The 17,469-nt window shown below is 37.6% G+C and overlaps 1 protein-coding gene across 6 annotated transcripts; it reads left to right on the plus strand.

Annotated features, from left to right (window-relative positions):
• Positions 1-780: 780 nt before the first annotated feature.
• rab3il1 (RAB3A interacting protein (rabin3)-like 1) lies at positions 781-16,227 on the plus strand. 6 transcript variants are annotated; one of them, XM_046860252.1, is made up of 12 exons: positions 781-937; positions 2,373-2,663; positions 6,580-6,769; positions 9,527-9,622; positions 10,290-10,367; positions 10,451-10,675; positions 12,511-12,639; positions 12,725-12,837; positions 12,978-13,001; positions 15,257-15,356; positions 15,722-15,788; positions 15,895-16,227. In XM_046860252.1, exons 2-12 carry the CDS (start codon positions 2,461-2,463, stop codon positions 15,975-15,977), a joined length of 1,308 nt encoding a protein of 435 aa, XP_046716208.1. In that variant the 5' UTR covers positions 781-937; positions 2,373-2,460; the 3' UTR covers positions 15,978-16,227. The 6 variants fall into 6 exon arrangements, with proteins under 6 accessions (XP_046716208.1, XP_046716209.1, XP_046716211.1 ...); XM_046860255.1 differs by lacking the exon at positions 781-937 and adding an exon at positions 5,410-5,636 and having other exon boundaries at positions 2,528-2,663; XM_046860253.1 differs by lacking the exon at positions 12,978-13,001.
• Positions 16,228-17,469: the final 1,242 nt, after the last annotated feature.

Raw genomic sequence — 17,469 nt, forward strand, 5'->3', positions numbered from 1 at the left:
GTAACCGCACCACTTCACTGCCCTTCCTCTCATTCACACACATGTACTCTGTCTTACTCCTACTGACTTTTATAGCAACACATTTTGAGAGTATTAAAAGAAAATGCTGACTATGGACAGCGGAAAGCCACAACCTTGACAAAAGGACACAATGAAATAAAATTAAGGATGCTGGAATGAAAAAAAAAAAAATGCAAAATGTAACCAAATGATCCTGGGAAGAACTGGTGGACTGGCAGATATTTACAAGATGGGAATGTTTTTTTCCATCCAAATATACTAAATGGATCAATAAATGTTTGAGATTATATATTTGCTTTTCAAATTGTTGCATTATTGCCATTTGATATTTCATATTGTTTTTGGTCAGAAGTTGCCGGATTTAGTCAGAATGGGGAAATAAATGTGATCTTGATTACTCTGGTATGATTATTAGTACCAGATAGACTAATTTGAGTATTATAGAAGTTGATCTCCTGGCATTAATACAGTGTATCTTACACATGATTCTCTGATAACACATGAGTAATTGATTGATTGATTGATTGATTGATTCATAAACCACCGAGCAAGTGTTTCTAATGGCTGGTGAGTGTATATCAAAATGATATGAGTCTATCTTTAATTAACAATATGTTTCTCTTGTGTTATTCGTTCTGATTTCCTGTGTAATATGATATTTTGTGTGTGTTTATTGTAATTATATTCCAATCTGGCAACCATGACATTGTCTGCTTAGTTTCCTGAGAGCTGTGAGAGGGACCTCCCTTACAACACAAGTTACTGTTCATGCTTAAGTCACTGAAGGGGAACTGTTTTCCCCTATTCTTCTTAATAAGTTTGGATTTTCCACCTAGTCCACTGGTATACTACTAAAGCTCACTTTGTCAAGACGTAAGGACCGATTGATTATCATACCATCACTATTTACTGCTAGGTAAGACAAATTCAGTTAAATTCAGTTGAATACTGTAGTTGCTTCCACAAGAATTTAACATGGGCCATGGTAAACAAACTATTACCAAACAAGCGAGCAAAAACAATGACATCATGATATTTATATAATTATAATATATATAATAATCACTGTATTATAAAGCGAATATAAACAAAAACACTTGGACCTGATGTAGGTCCTGTTTGCTCAGATTGTTTTGCTCATAACACCATGATGGGGAAAGAAGTGTATAATCTAAGCAGGGTTGGGAAATGTTTAATCAGCAAACCACATGAGCGCACAAAAATCCCTCGAACCTGTGGAGATGAAGCGAAGCAAAATCCGAGTATATTTTCTCGAGTACAGAAAATGAAGAAATGTTTATGTTTAACTACAAGAATCCAGACAACTCAAAAGAACAGACAGTTAATATAAACAACTTATCGGACAGATTAACATTCACGACAGTTTTCCCGTGCCACTTACAACTGAGCAGGTGGGGGTTAGGGGCCTTACTCAAGGGCCCTGCAGTGGCAACATGGTGGTGCTTGGATTTAAACTCATGACCTTTCCATTTAAAGTCCAATGCTTTAACCACTGAATTAGCACTTCCATTAACTTATGATTAACTTGTGCTGAAGTGTAGGATAAATCAGAAACAGCCCATGACCTCAAGTACACCATTTGTGAAAAACACACTTATAATGGAACATTCTTCATCTTATTAAAAAAATGAGTTCTAGGACAACAAACTTTTTTTTCTTTATATCAGCACATGTATTCGTATTGTAGCACATACTTTAATTTAATATGTATTATTACTCTATAGTATCCACAGCTAGTGATGTATACAAAGCATACAAAGATCATCAAATCAAAACAGCTATTTTTCTATCCCTTCTTTCAGGAATTAAAGCAGCACACCATCACTTTTAGGTCTGAAACTCTATATTTTTTTGCCATTTTTAGCAAAGGAGCATTTTTTTTTTTTAATAACAATCCTAAAATCAATCCAACATTGTGCCAACATTAAATTAGGACAATGTAGTGGTGTATATCAGCCCGATAGGCCTTTGAACTGTGGCTGTAAATATTACCTAAACCTCTACAGGTTAAGCTTAATCATTGAACATTTTCCATTCTGACTAGACAAGGAGATAGTTGATCACAAGTTGGTATTCCCCCTTTCAGATCTTTAGACAATGCGCAACAATAATAGACCCATGTCCATGGAGTTGGTTTGAGCCCATTATGAAATGCTGTGTTTCATTATTAAGAGAAATTAAGACCATACAAAGAGAAAAAATAGGAAAAAGATTTAGACAATAAACAAAGCACATATGTAGAGGGTCTGACACCTAACAGATCTGTAGAGAATGATCACATTGTCGTAATTTTACAATGGAAAGAGAAATCACTTTCCTCTCCTATCCAGGCACAGGAGAATACTTAAAAACAATGGAGGTGCCAATGCAGAAAGCCTGACAGATCCGTGGGTTGGATTTATTAGATCTCCCTGGAAGATGGATTCGTTTGAGGGAATCCACGCAGTATGTATCTCGTCTTCTCCTCCAGCAGGATCCACACCCAGCCCTGGATATGAGCTCCTGGTTACAGGCAGCAAAGGAATAGCACTGTACTCCTCCCATGTATTTTTCGGGAAAGAGGATTCTTCAGAGGTCGGGAGAAACAACCACAGCCGAGTTAAGGAATGTCCTGTTGGAAAGTATGTTGTAATGAATGCCAAATTAATTAAGACGCGTGATGATTTTTAGCGTTGCTATATTAATAAATGTTCTGACTTTATCACTATTATTTAATGTGATAAAAGGTCATTTAAATGGAATATTTTTTTGCCAATTTCTACATCTATATAAATCGTTTTCTTAGAAAGGGGGCTCTTATTATTTAAAAGAGGAAAATCTGTAGTTATGTGTTACGATCAGACAGTACAGCTAAAGGTTTATGGTTAAATCCTAATTAATAGCACAGAGGCTATATTTTCCATTTCTTTCAGTATTTGGCGATCTGGATACACCACAGATTTGACTCTGTACAAGGTGTATATTGAAGATAAACAAATCATTTAATGGCAACATTTTCTTTTTAATAAAAGTGCCATACCAGTTATACAAGAACAAAACAAGTAGTGGTGAAGGTTAACAAATACAACAATGAATTGAAATGAAAATGATAGATAAACTGAAGATGAAATATGATGATAATGAAGATCAGTATAACATCTGTGACATCTGTAACTACTACACCGCATAGCCAAAAACATGTAGACACATAATTCTAATACATAAGTCTTTCTCAAAACTGTTGCCACAAAGCACTAAATTGTCAGTATGCCTTTGTATGCTGCAGAATCCAAATCTAAGGGGTTCAGATAAGTTCTGGCATGACACTGCTACTGCACAATGGAGCTCCTTGAGGACATGCCAAGGTTGCAGTGGAAGAACTTGAGTGTCCTGCTCTCCCTGAGAATGCTAAATACACACCCAAACCAATCCCCAATCATCAGCTGTCCCTGTTCTTACTAATGTGCTGACTGATTAACACAAATCTCTCGTCTTCCCTGGAGAATGGAGGTGATTATAAGAGAAAATGGTGGACAATTGGTGGAACATAGCCCATTAACATGAACATGTTCTGCTGTAATGCATTCACGGCATCTGTTTAGTCATCCTTTGTAACAGTCTGACTAGACAGAAGGTGGTTTATCTTAGAGCCATAGTTTCTTTATAGATTTTTTTTTAACCGTTTATGAAATAGAGGTTGAGAAAACATCAGGGTATGAATTTGCTGATGTTTGGGACATGCTGTATATCAGAATGATTTCACTCAGATCACGTGTTTGGGGCTTCTGTAGTCCTTCGTTTTGTTTTTAATCTCATTAATTCATACACGTTCATTTCATTGTTATTTCACTACATTTGTTGAATACAGAGATTGAAAAAAATACTAGTGGATTTAATAGTAAATACATATTGCAAAAAACTTTTAGATGGATTATATTTTCCTATACAGCGTTTCACCTGTTTTTCCAATGTTCGGTGTTCTCTTCGTTAAATTTTTTTTCAGGTGCTTCACCGAGTGGAATTTTGCATTGGAGTTTCTATCCAATCAAATTTCAGCCGTCACATCATGTATTGCCAAAAGGCCAACACAAAAATGTACAATTTGGCCACTTGGTAACTTTAAATCCATGTTGTTGAAAGTGTTGCTTTCAACCAATCAGATTGCAAGTTTAAACTTCAATCGCCCTCTGGAAGGCATAGAATCATGTCTGCTTTTTGGGTCTGTGCAACCTGTAACAAACTTCACAAGTTTAAATATATTTGTTTAGCTTTAAAAGCTGTTTTTAGAAAAACTGAAAAGGATGGTGGGACAAATTCTGCACAAAAACACACAATTTGCTAATTTGCTATTAGTTAAATGTGCAGCTGTGGCTACAGTGAAAGGAGACTTGTTGAATTGTGTTTAATGGGGTTCTTGCTTTAGTAATGCCTTTCATTCACACTGTATGAGATACCTGTCTGTGATTCAGCGCTCTGTTATACTTCGTTTCTCTTTAATATTGATGTTTTTTATAGCTGTGGGATCATAATAATGGTATTAAAGAAATGTGCTTTATACTTGTCACATATACTTTACAGAACAGTGAAAATCTTTCTTTGAATATCTCAGCGATGTTAGGAAGTTAGGGTTAGAGCTGGGGTCTCAGTGATGTTACAGCACCCCTGCACTGAGGGTTAACCCAGGGGTGAGTCTAAACGTGGGGGGCTGGGGGGGTTACAGGGTGGCACGGGGTAGCACGGGGTGGCACAGAGAATAACATCTGTGGTGCAGGAGCAATTCAGGTGCATTTAAAATCTCACGAGCTGATGTCATACGCTAATCGACAGCTTAGCGTCACACGAAGTAGAACACACCTATTCACTGTCTGGTTCACTGCCAATTATTTCCCGTATATTTACAATGCCATTGGTTTAGAGTGCTGCCAATTTCACAGCTAAAACAGGAGATTAACATTTAAATGTGACTATTAAATATACTATTTGTGTAACATTGATGATTACGTTTGTTTAGACAGAATTGTTTTGAAAAAAAATGGAAAGGGGACAAAGTCAGGCACAGTTATTGTCTGTTCAATATTTTTTATTTATAAAAAAAAAGAGAGATGCGTTGTCCAGGCACTTGTGCAGTGCTATTTTTATGTCATTCCACTTGACTTTTCCAATGGGCCCCCCTGACTGGGTCTTGGCCCCCCCTGTGCCACCCTGTAAAAAACAAACAAACCCTAGAATCGCCTCTAGTAGGGATCTGAGACGTAACACTGAAAAGGGGCGGCGGGGAAAAGAAAAAGGTAGGCCACGCCCATTTTGTTTTAGAAACCCCGCGTCGTGACGTCACACATCTTAAAAGTGCAGGGTTACTTAAGTTTCCGGGTGTCTCCCTTTTTTCAGAGGGCGGAGTCTGAGCTGCGGCGGTCATGTGACCCAGTCCAGCTGGACTAACCACCGAAAGTTTTCCGGCTCAGTGCGGAGTCTCGGAGAGGGAATTCGTGGACTCGTGGAAGAAGACTGTGTTTTTTCCGACACTAATCTTTTTAAAAGTAATTTTACGGCAAAGTTTTGTTATTGTTTTCAGTTGTCGACATGTGAATCGGATGCTTCAGTCAAACAGCGGTGGGGTAAGAAGGGTGTGGATCTCCTCTCTCTCTGAAACCTACCATTCAACATATTTCCCCAAGAAGCCTGTCGCTCTTTTAAGACTTTTTGTTTACGATTTTTTTATTTCTTAATAGACACATTGTTTAATCTTAGGACATTTTGGAAGCACTTATGCACTTTATATAGGTTTATGAACCTTTAAGCAGGCCTTCTACAACTTCTAATTGTGGTCTTGAATCATTATAAGTGTTTATAAACCAGCACTGGTTCTGCCATGACATGGCAAAAGCCATAATAACCTCCATTCTTCTGGGAAGATGTTCTACTAGCTTATGGAGTGTGCTTTTGTTTGAGATTTATGCTCATTCAGTCAGGTACTGATGTAGATGTTTAGAGCTCTAAAGCAGAAGATCTTCCACTCCAGCCTAAAGGAACCATATCTTCATGGAGCTGTCATGGGTATTGTCAAGCTGGAACAGGTTTATGTCTCCAAGTTCATGTAAACAACCACGAACAAGCAGTATCCTGCGATGAAATTGGATCACAAGAACGTTATCATAACCTCTTCACTTCTGGGCAGATGTTCTACTAGATTTTGGAGTCAGGTACTGATGTAGGTGAGGTAAGGATTTCAACCCAAAGATGATCAATAGGGTTGAGATCTTCCATTCCAACCCTTGGAAACCCTAAGTTCATGGAGCTGGCTTTGTGTGGAGGAGCATTGCCATGCTGGAACAGATTTTGGTCTCCTAGTTTGAAAGAACAACCACTGGCCTGACATGACAAACCAGCAAAAAAGTAGATTTTCAGCCAGTTAGGAACTGATGTAGGTGAGGTGAGGAGGCCTGAAGTGCAGTCAGCGTTCCGGTTTATTCCAAAGGTGTTTGATAGGGTTGTAGATCTCCAAAGCAGGAGATCCTCAATTCCAATTCCAGTAGCATAATTAGTTCTTTGTCTCTATAGGTTGATTGACCTAGAGGCAGATCTGGATCTCGGCACAGAGTCTGGACGAGGAAGTCGAGGAGAAACAATGCTCCAGGAGGATACAGAGACTGAGAGGGAGAGACGAGTGTCTCGACTCCGAAGCTCTTCCATAGAGATCAGAGAAAAAGGCACAGAGTTCCTCAGAGAGCAGCTGGATGCTGCACAGAAGGTACATCCAGTCGCAGTCATGAGTGTGATGTTTTTTACCGCTATGTCCCAAAAGTTCGCACAAATTCAGTAAATTAGCGGAAACTTTATTTGCAAAACAAGCTTAAACGAATGTAAACACATTCCGTATGACGTCATCTCTTCCAACTCGGTTCCTAGTCTGGAATCGGCGTGTAAAATGTTTGCCACATTTCCTATTAAACTCCATCGCAACACCTCGCAGCTACCAGCAGTGAGAATGAGTTAATGGACATTCTGGAAAAAAATATTTAAATAATTGAACAAAGTATGAACAATTTTAGAGGAAGAACTTTTTTGATCCGTTGTATACCAGTGATTTCGCTCAGATCACATACGCGTGTTCGATTCTTCTGCAGTCCATCACTTTGCATTTCAAACCATTATTTCAGAGTATTCATTTCATTTTTATTTCACTACAGTGTTAAATGCTGAACACTGGAGCAAAAGGACAATATAAGGGAGTTTAGGGATTTAGTAATAGATACATAGGACAAAGAAAATCTTTAATTTTTTTTATCCTTTTTTTTTTAAAGAAAATAACAGAAAATATAATTAAAAAAAAAAAAATATATATATATATATATATATATATATATATATATATATATATTTTTTTTTTTTTGCCCTATGTTCAAACTATAACAAAGAAGATAGATAGATTTAAGAAATGTGCAAGCTGAATAAACAAGTCTACTATATATATATATATATATATATATATATATATATATATATATATATATATATATATGTATGTACAGTTGAAACCAGATATTTACATACACTTCAGAAAAAACACAAAAACTTTTATTTCTTTACTGTCATACATTAAATCAGAGTAAACATTTTCTGTTTTAAATCAATAAATATTAACATATTTTTTGCATTTGGTAAATGTCAGAATCGAGCGAGGAAGAATTTTTATGTATTTTTATTATCACTTTTATCAAAGTCAGAAGTATACATACACTAAGTTTATCAAAAAAAACCCAACTCCAGATGATTCCATTCTGAGCTTAAGAAGCCTCTGATAGGTTAATTGATTCCATTTGAGTTAATTGGTGGCACACCTGTGGATGCATATAAAGGCACACCTCAAACACAGAGCCTCTTTCTTTGACATCATGGGAAAATCAAGAGAAATCCACCAAGACATCAGAAAAAGAATTGTTGACCTCCACAAGTATGGCTCATCCTTAGGTGCAATTTCCAGATGCCTAAAGGTCCCACGTTCTTCCGTTCAGACAATAATACTCAAGTATAAAAAACATGGGAATGTACAACCATCATACTGCTCAGGAAAGAGACAGATTCTGAGTCCCAGAGAGGAAAGTTTTTTGTTGCGAAATGTGCAAATCAACCCCAGGACAACAGCAAAAGATCTTGTGAAGATGCTGGCTGAAACTGGTAAGACAGTGTCATTATCCACAGTAAAACGAATACTGTACCACCATGAGCTGAAAGGTTACTTTGGGAGGAGAAAGCCATTACTTCAAAACCACCATAAAAAAGCCAGACTACAGTTTGCAACTGCACATGAGGGGAAAAATCCTAATTTCTGGAGACATGTCCTGTGGTCTGACAAAACAAAAATTGAACTGTTCGGCTACAATGATAAACGGTATATTTGGAGGAAAAAGACGAAGCTTTGAAGCCTCAGAACACCATCCCAACTGTCAAGTATGGGGGTGGTAGTATAATGTTGTGGGGCTGCTTTGATGCAGAAGGGACTGGTGCACTTTACAAAATAGATGGCATCATGAGAAAAGAAAATTATGTGGATATATTAAAGCAACATCTGAAGACATCAGCCAGGAAGTTAAAGCTTCGGCGCAAATGGGTCTTCCAAATGGACAATGACCCCAAGCATACTTCCAAATTAGTTACAAAGTGGCTTAAGGACAACAAAGTCAAGGTATTGGAGTGGCCATCACAAAGCCCTGATCTCAATCCCATAGAAAATTTGTGGGCGGCACTGAAAAGGCGAGTGCGAGCAAGAAGGCCTACAAACCTGACCCAGTTACACCAGTTCTGTCAAGAGTAGTGGGCCAAAAATCCAGCAAACTATTGTAGAAAGCTTGTGGAAGGATACCCAAAACGTTTGGCCCAAGTGAAACAGTTTCGGGGCAAATCCACCAAATACTAAGGAAGTGTATGTATACTTCTGACTTTGATATAAGTGATAATAAATATTCTCCTCACACACACATTATATACACATATATACATGATTGTGAAATGTTGGGCAGAATGTTCAGTAAGGATATAAAGATACATATAGATAAAATAGTGCAGATGTAATGATAGTAAAAAAGATATACTATGTAATATGTACATTGTATAGTACATATTATATTGTATAGTACACATTGCATGATTGTACAGAGGTTATATGCAGTGTTTTTATAGTGATTTAACAGTCACTTGGTCCAGTATAAAGTAGTTAACATCATTTAAGACACAATGAAATGAAACCTATTTTTTCCTCATTTGAAAATGGAAATAAAGAGTTTAAAGGCTACATTTCAGAAAGAGATTGTAACTCATAATTCCCAACCTCTAAACAGGAAAAGCAAAGAAAATACCTCTTCATGATCAAACTCTTAAGCTTAGAATTCAGAGAGTTCTGAGAGTGATGACTTTTGATCATATTTGATTGATTGATTGCATTAGTTATGGTGGAGCTTTACATTCAACTGTCCTGTCCAATGAACGTTTTTAATAATATTGTCTGCAGGAGTTGAAGCTAAAGGGGGAAGAATGTGAGCGCCTGTCTCATTTGAGAAACCAGCTGGAGCAGGAACTAGAAGAGTTGACTGCAAGTCTGTTTGAGGTGAAATGCATTAACTCGTGATTGTCAGTGGTATAATCCTGTTTCGTTTATCTTCTTTTATTAGCATAAATGAGAGGGATTAAGCATACTACGAGGTGGTGCCAAAACATTTCGAGACTAGCTCTGTTTAAAGTACTTTATTTATCAACGTTTACACACCGTCACCTTCAAAATAGTCCACTTCCACGGCAATACAGCGCCCCTAGTGTTACTGCCACCTCTGAAATTTGTCCCAGAAGTCGTCTTTTTGAAGCGTGTCAAGCACCTTCTGTGAATCGATCTGGATCTCCGCAATGGTGTCTAAACGGCAACATTTGTGCTGGATCTTCATTTCGGGAAGAAGCCAAAGTCTACAAGAGCCAAATCTGGCGAGTAGGGTGGGTGACGAAGTGACGATGTTTCCTGGAGAAACTCGCGTGTGAGGAGAGCTCGGTAAAAGAGTGCGCACGTGGTCAGAACAGCACCAGTTGCACAGCTCCCGATGTACACAGGGCAGTCTTCTGAAGGTTGGTGCTCCCTGTGACTGCGCGTGCAGCCTTGTGCTGCCACCTGTTGGCGTATTACAGAACCAGTTTTGAATCTTTTTGATACCACCTCGTACATATTCAGTAGTTGATGTATTAAGGTATGACTATGACTTACCCGAGCCTGGAAATTATTTCTCCAGGAAGCTCACAAGATGGTGAGGGAGGCCAATGTTAAACAGGCCACTGCCGAGAAGCAGCTAAAAGAGGCACAGGGCAAGGTATTGTATTATTTTAATACTAATAAGCTCAAGTGTAAACCTAAAATCAGTCTCATTTGTACATGTTTTTTCCCCCATTTTAGATTGATGTGCTTCAGGCAGAAGTGACTGCATTAAAGACCCTCGTGCTGACCTCCACCCCCTCCTCCCCTAATCCCCAGCTCCACCCCCAGTTACTCTCCCCAGGGTCCAGAAGAGCTGGGAGGACGGGAGGACACACGCGCAACAAGAGCGCCACCCTCACTCTGTCTCAGCTACAATCAGAGCCACCCAGCGAAAACGCACACACGAGCCGGCAAGAAAAAGAGGTATACAGTGTATATATACTATAAGGACAAAAATTTGTGGACACCTCACTTTATACATTTAGTGCCTAAACAACACATTTTCATTTTAACATTCGCTAGGATCTAGTTATTTACACACGACGTTGGATAGGACACTGAAAACTAACAAATACATTTTATTTATCATTAGGAGATTAATAGGAGAACTTTCCTAAAGGTACAAGATAATTTGGGTCTGTGGGAGTCAGAATTCTTGCTGATTGGTACGGGATTAAATACTTATTTTACTCGAGCCCATTCCAGCCTTGTGCAGGTCCACAATCTCGTCCCTGACGTCCTTTGACAGCTGCTTGTTCTTGCCCATGGTGGTGGAGAGGTTCAAATGGTAGAGGATTCTGTGACTGGTGTCTTTTATACACATAATGAATTAATAGGAGAACTTTCCTAATGGTACAGGAATAATTTGGGTCTGTGGGAGTCAGAATTCTTGCTGATTTGTACAGGATCAAATACTTTTCACTTGATCAAATACAAATTGATTATACAGTGTGTGTGTGTAGACAGACAGACTGACAGACAGACAGACAGACAGACAGACAGAATATATAACTTCTAGACTGTTCATTTATTTGTAAGGGGTAAACACAAAATCAGCAGGGGATCAAAGAATTATTTTACACTGTAGGGGGCGTGGCCTCAGCAGACCTGCAGTATTTGTGCTGTATGATTGATAAATGTGCAGGTTTTTTTTTTTATTTAAATTTCCCAGTTTATTCCCCTTAATTCCTGTTAGTCCCCATGGAAAGTTTCTAGTCAACTCTAGTTAAATATCAATGACGCTGACTGACTACGGCTGTTATATTACTATTGAAACGTAAGCACATGTATGATGTTAACCTTATAAGGAAAGTTCAGATTATGTGTAAGATGGATTTGTTCAAGCGAAGCAGGCTTTCAGACCATATGGATTTCATCTAAAGTGGATCATCGGTTAAACACAAACTAAATAAAAGTCCAATATTAAGAATTCTTGCAATTTATGTACTGTACATATTTTTTTCGGATTCTACTTTTCGCTTAAGTTACAGGATGAAATGGAAACTTTTTTTTTTTTTTTTGCATTTGTTTGCAAGGGAATGCAAAAATAAATAAATTCAGCTTGTGTTTTTACTGAGAAACCAGAAAGCACAAACTGCTTAGTTCCTGAAGACAAAAAAAAATCTTGAACCTTGAAGATTTTCCAGTGCTGAGAAACTTGAGATTGAAGAAATGTTTAATAAACGTCTTCTGAAGAAAAATCAGTTGTTCTCTAATACACCATATGGACAAAAGTATTGGGACACCTGACTTTTCTAGCCATATGTGGTTCTTTTCCAAACCATTACCACAGAAATGAAGGCACACAATTGTTCAGGGTGTCTTTGGATGTTGTAGCATGAAATATTCTCTTCACTTAAAGCACACTCTATTAAGATGTGATTTTCATGGGTTGGAGTGGAAGATCTCCTGAGCTCTGACTTCAAACTTATTGAGCTTTGGGATGAATTAGAATGCTGACTGCACCCTAGGCCTCCTCACTTCACCTTCATCAGCACCTGACTTTACTAACACTCTTGTGGCTGAATGATCTCTACAATCCCACTCCAAAATCTAGGGGAACATCTGCCCAGAGGAGTGGAGGTTATTATAAGAGCAAATAAGGAGTAGATGTGGAATAAGATGTTCATAAGTCACATATGAGTCTTATGGCCAGGTGTCCACAAACTTTTGCCAATATCGCGTATGAGTCTTGTAGTAACACGATATTATGTTTAATTATCCAAAGAATTAAAACGACTGTTTATCGCTCTTTATAGCTGGACTCTGTGTTGTTTGCTGAGTTTTTGTCCTGGAGAGAGAAACCCAGTCTGGATCGGTCATCTGCCTTCCTGACCCGGATCTACAACGAGGAAATCGGACCCTGTCTTTCTTTCACCTGCTCAGAAGTAAGGTCGTTCAAGCATGTATGCATATGTATTAGATATCTTTTGCATACATTGTGAAAGAACATATCATTGTATCCTTCTCTAGCTGTCTCGGTCAGTTCAGAGCGCTGTGGAGAATAACATTCTGACTATCGAGCCTGTCGCCTTGACCACATCGCAGATGGACAAGACCTCCGCTGTTGACTGCGGAGGACCCAAGTGAGTCGTGCACTACACACAACGTCGTAGCATAGCGTTTCGATGCATACGTTTCATTCGGGGACGGTAATCACATTACGATTTGGGCACCATGTCGTCAATCACATTTTGATCAGTTTAATATGGGGTTATTTTCGCAGTGGCTGCCGAGCACCAGTAGAGACGTAAGTGACTTCAGAAGCCTATCGTGTCAAATCGCCGTTCTAATTCTTGCCTTTTTACTTACCACATATCTTTTGGTATGAGCTGGGAGAATGTGAATTTGTTTCTGGACCTTTCACTGGTTGGTGTGTAATAATAATAATTATTTAGCTTAAACAAAAGTGTGGCATTAAATGTAGCTATTTTTTATTACAAATCTATTTTGAATTGGAAAAATAAGTAAATTTATTGCCACACTTTTATTTAAGCTAAATGATTTTCTGCACTATATTCCCAAAAGTTTGCGGACACCTGGTCGTATAAATGCTATGTGATATTTATTTATTTATTTATTTATTTATTTATTTATTTATTTATCTTTTATAAATGACCACCTGCTTAAAATTGGGTTGGTCCTCCTTTTGCTGCCAAAACAGTTGTGACCAATCGAGCATTAACAGCATTATTTTCTACAGCAATGTGGGCTACAGTAGCTCCACCCCCTGCTGTAGTCTTTATTATTTGGGGTACCAACAAATAGCCTGCACCTTTTGATTTAAGTAGGCATAGGGGATCATAATGGTACAGAAGTTCACTCAGATACTGCGGCTTGAGACCGTTAAGTGACAGATTTAATGGGGAGCTTGTGTAGACTATATATATAAAATTGTTTTTTGGTGGGTTTTTTGAGCATTGTATTCCACATTTAGTTCCAGTTTGGTCTTATAATTCCTTCCACTCTTCCGGGAAGATGTTTTAGATTTTGTAGTGTGCTTATGGAGATTTGTGCTCATTCCGCTACAAGCGTGTTAGTAAAGTCAGGTATTCATCCCGAAGGTGTTAGGGTTAAGGTCAGTGCTCTATGCCAAAGAGATCCTCCACTCTATATCTTCATGAAGCTGGATTTGTGCACAGTGGCATTGTCATGCTTGGAACAGTTTAAAGGCTCCTAGTTCAAGTGAAGGGAAAGGTTCACGCTTTTGCATCCACAATTGCATGCCTTCAGCGATGCGATGACAGTTTGCGAAAGAACCGGAAATGGCTGGGAAGGTCAGGTGTCCCAATACTTTTGTCCATATAGTGTTTCAAACCACAGAGCTCTTCAATGTTTAAATCTGATTGGTAAAAAGGTGTTAAAAAATGCTGTGTAACAAAAGCGCTGACAGTAGTTCTGGCTGTGAGGTCAATCACAAGTGTATATTAAAGAAATTGTTCATTCTACATTTCTGTAACTATTTACGGCAGTGTTTTAGTGGCACATTAAAATATAGGGGTTAAAGTCGTAGCAATAAGATAATAAAGTCGTAATTCTGAGAATAAAGCCGAAATGTTTCTCTTTGCAATGCGAGATTAAACTGGTAATATTTTAAGAGAAATCGCTGAATTTTTTGGCTGTTTCCCATAAAATAAATGTGTAGGATTTGATAAATTAGCATTAAGAAAATTTGTCTTTTGGCACATCAGCAAGGAGCAGAAACTTACACTGCAGCAGTTATGTAGAAAATGTAAATTAAATTGAATTAAACTAATCGTCCATGAAGGAGTTAAACAACGGTGTGTGACTTTATTCGTATTGCTACGACTTTAATCTCGTAATATACTTTTTTTTTTTAAGGTGGCATTAAAAACGCTGTCGTAAGATTCATATAATGGACACACCATGGTGTTTTACCACATAATCTGAGCCTTATAATATGCAGATTACAAAAAAAACTTGTTAGCGTTGATCTGGAAAAGTCTTTAGTAAGTATTTCATATTTATAAAAAAGAGTCTGTAGTGCCTTATAACATGTTTATAACAGTTTTTTCAGGACAGGGGACTATGCACTAATCGCATGGTTTTTGTTCCTGTAACAGCACACTCTCTCTTCATTTTATCCTTTTTTCCCCTTTTATTCTTACAGGGGTGTCCAAAGTTTGACCCCATGGGTAAAAGCGGCTAAGATTAGTGGGGACCACATACAAAAAGAAATGAACTTTGTGTCATTATTATTATTCATTATTTCTTGTTAACTGTAATATAGTAGATATACAGTATGTGTATATGACCAGCTCTCTGATACTTTCATGAGGTCTAACCTGGTCCCCACTAAAAAAATATTTTGGATGCCCCTGATAAAAAATAGTGTTATTGAAGTAACCCTGATTTTTGGGAGGAGAACCTGGATTTTTGTTAGACTGGTGTGTTTTTTTTTTTTGACTACATTGGACTGGATGTTTAGTGATTTACAGACAATGGTCTACTGTTTGATAATAAGTCTCTTGTGTGCGAGTGCAGGAAGTGTGCTCTGAGTGGAATGTCTCATCTCTGCCGACATCGCATCAAACTGGGAGATAAAGAGAATTATTACTACATCTCGCCTTCCAGCAGAGCGAGGGTACAAACAACTGAATGTTCTGTCTTTTTATTCTTTTTATTTTTATTTTTTTTTACTTTCTACTAAAGCTTAAGTAGATCCAACTTCGTTTTATTATTCATAATTGTTGTTCATTTTTACATATAGACCAATCAGGCATTATGACTACCTGCTTAAAATTGGGTTGGTCCTCCTTTTGCTGCCAAAACAGTTGTGACCCATCGAGCATTAACAGCATTATTTTCTATAGCAATGTGGGCTACAGTAGCTCCGCCCCCTGCTGTAGTCTTTATTATTTGGGGTACCAACAAATAGCCTGCACCTTTTGATTATGTGTGTATATGTATATATATATGTGACTTATGTCTTCCTTGCTCGAACACTAGATCACAGCAGTGTGTAACTTCTTTACTTACATCAGATACATCCAGCAGGGTCTGGTCAGACATGATGGTAAGCGATAGCTCCCCCTTATATGCTTATGAAGAACAAAATTCAGTTTGTTCTGTTCCATACATACGGTATTTGACATTAACACCAAGTCTTTCTCTTCCTGCAGCCGAGCAGATGTTCTGCGAGGTGATGCGCTTGAGACGGGAGATGTCCGTCGCCAAGTTAGGGTTCTTCTATGAAGAGAACTGAAGGACACCCAGATTCCATGACAGGTTTTTCTACACCCTGAAATCCGTCACCAGCACCAGATCATCCATCGATACACTCCGTTACTGAGACATTGACTGCTATGTTAGAAGCCCAGAGGTAATCTGTGTAAAGGTGTTCTGCCATGATGATCAGTATTGGACTGGAATGTGATTATTTTTTTTATTATTATTCTATAACAATTAGCATGGTTCTTATTATGGAGCAAATATATACAGTTGCCTTGGATTGACTTTTAGACTTTTTTTGGGAAGGGACGGTTTACAAAACTTTTACGTCCTCGTAGTTGGAACCTGTCCGACGCACACTCTCAAGAGTTCACACTATCCAACTTATTCTGTAGTGTACCTGCTTCTGCTTTATCAAGCACAGATCAAATTACAATACTAACACACACTACATGTTCATGTTGCTGGAGAGAAATTGCATAGATGTCATCGTAAGGCCGTAGACATCTTCCAAATAAATACACCATTTGATGTCTAATTATGAGCTGTAATATATTCACTGTGACGTATTTGACGTATTTACTGTGACGTATTCAGTGGAATAAAAAAAAAAACGCACACAAAGAGAAATACAAGCAATCAGCCCTAGATTTGTTATCACTATAAACTCATTTTAATGAAAGTTTGACCAGGGGTCAGAAAAACTACATTTTCAGGACAAAGCAGTCCTGTAGTATAAATTCATTCAAAATGTATAATTTATGTTTTTTTTTTTATTGAATTGATTTACTGGGTGGGACTTTGGGTCAGAATTATTTTGTATCTTTATATAATTGCGTGATCTGACAATCGAAATGAAGTTCCTTTTCAGATTGGCACACAACAAAACTATGCATAGCTCATAGTTAAGCCTAGTGTCAGGCTTAAATCTCGTTGATTGATGTATTGATTACATCAGAGAGGCTCATGCTCGTTTGATTACAATGGTTTTAGTCTTTCTTTTTTTTTTTTATTTAGAACCAGAAAATATATTGATTACATAAATATTCAAGCTTAAGCCATTAATGTTCTTTGTTTTTTCCTTGATGTTTACGCTTTACTGCCTTGCCTATTGGATTAATACAACACAATGCAATAAAATAATACAATATAACACTATAGTAGTAGAATGAATATATATATATTTATGATTTACATTATCATCAGCTCCAGTAGGGGTGTGCGATATTGACAAAAAAACAATATCTTGATATTTTTGGGGGATTTTACTGATAACGATATTCAGGATATCATATTCGAGGATATTTTGCTTAGTGAGTTATTGTGCTGGTACCTTAAGGAATGCAATGGACAGCTGACTTCTAAAACTTTTGAAATTCTTCATATTCTCTGTGGTGGGCAATTCTCAGCAGTGACAGGGATTCATTTTTTTTTTTTATAATAGTTTTAATACATTTTTACCTTTTTATAACGCTATTTTTCTAAAAGTGTGCATCATCTTGACCAGTGATTACATTATTAGTCAA

Source organism: Silurus meridionalis, chromosome 10, assembly GCF_014805685.1.
Source record: "Silurus meridionalis isolate SWU-2019-XX chromosome 10, ASM1480568v1, whole genome shotgun sequence".
NCBI classification, from domain to species: Eukaryota; Metazoa; Chordata; class Actinopteri; order Siluriformes; family Siluridae; genus Silurus; species Silurus meridionalis.

Coding starts and splice junctions, on each gene's coding strand:
- rab3il1 (XM_046860252.1), top strand. CDS start 2,461: ATGGATTCGTTTGAGGGAATCCACGCAGTATGTATCTCGTCTTCTCCT. Junction 9,623..10,289: donor TGACTGCAAGTCTGTTTGAG/GTGAAATGCATT, acceptor TTATTTCTCCAG/GAAGCTCACAAGATGGTGAG. Junction 15,357..15,721: donor CGCCTTCCAGCAGAGCGAGG/GTACAAACAACT, acceptor CTCGAACACTAG/ATCACAGCAGTGTGTAACTT.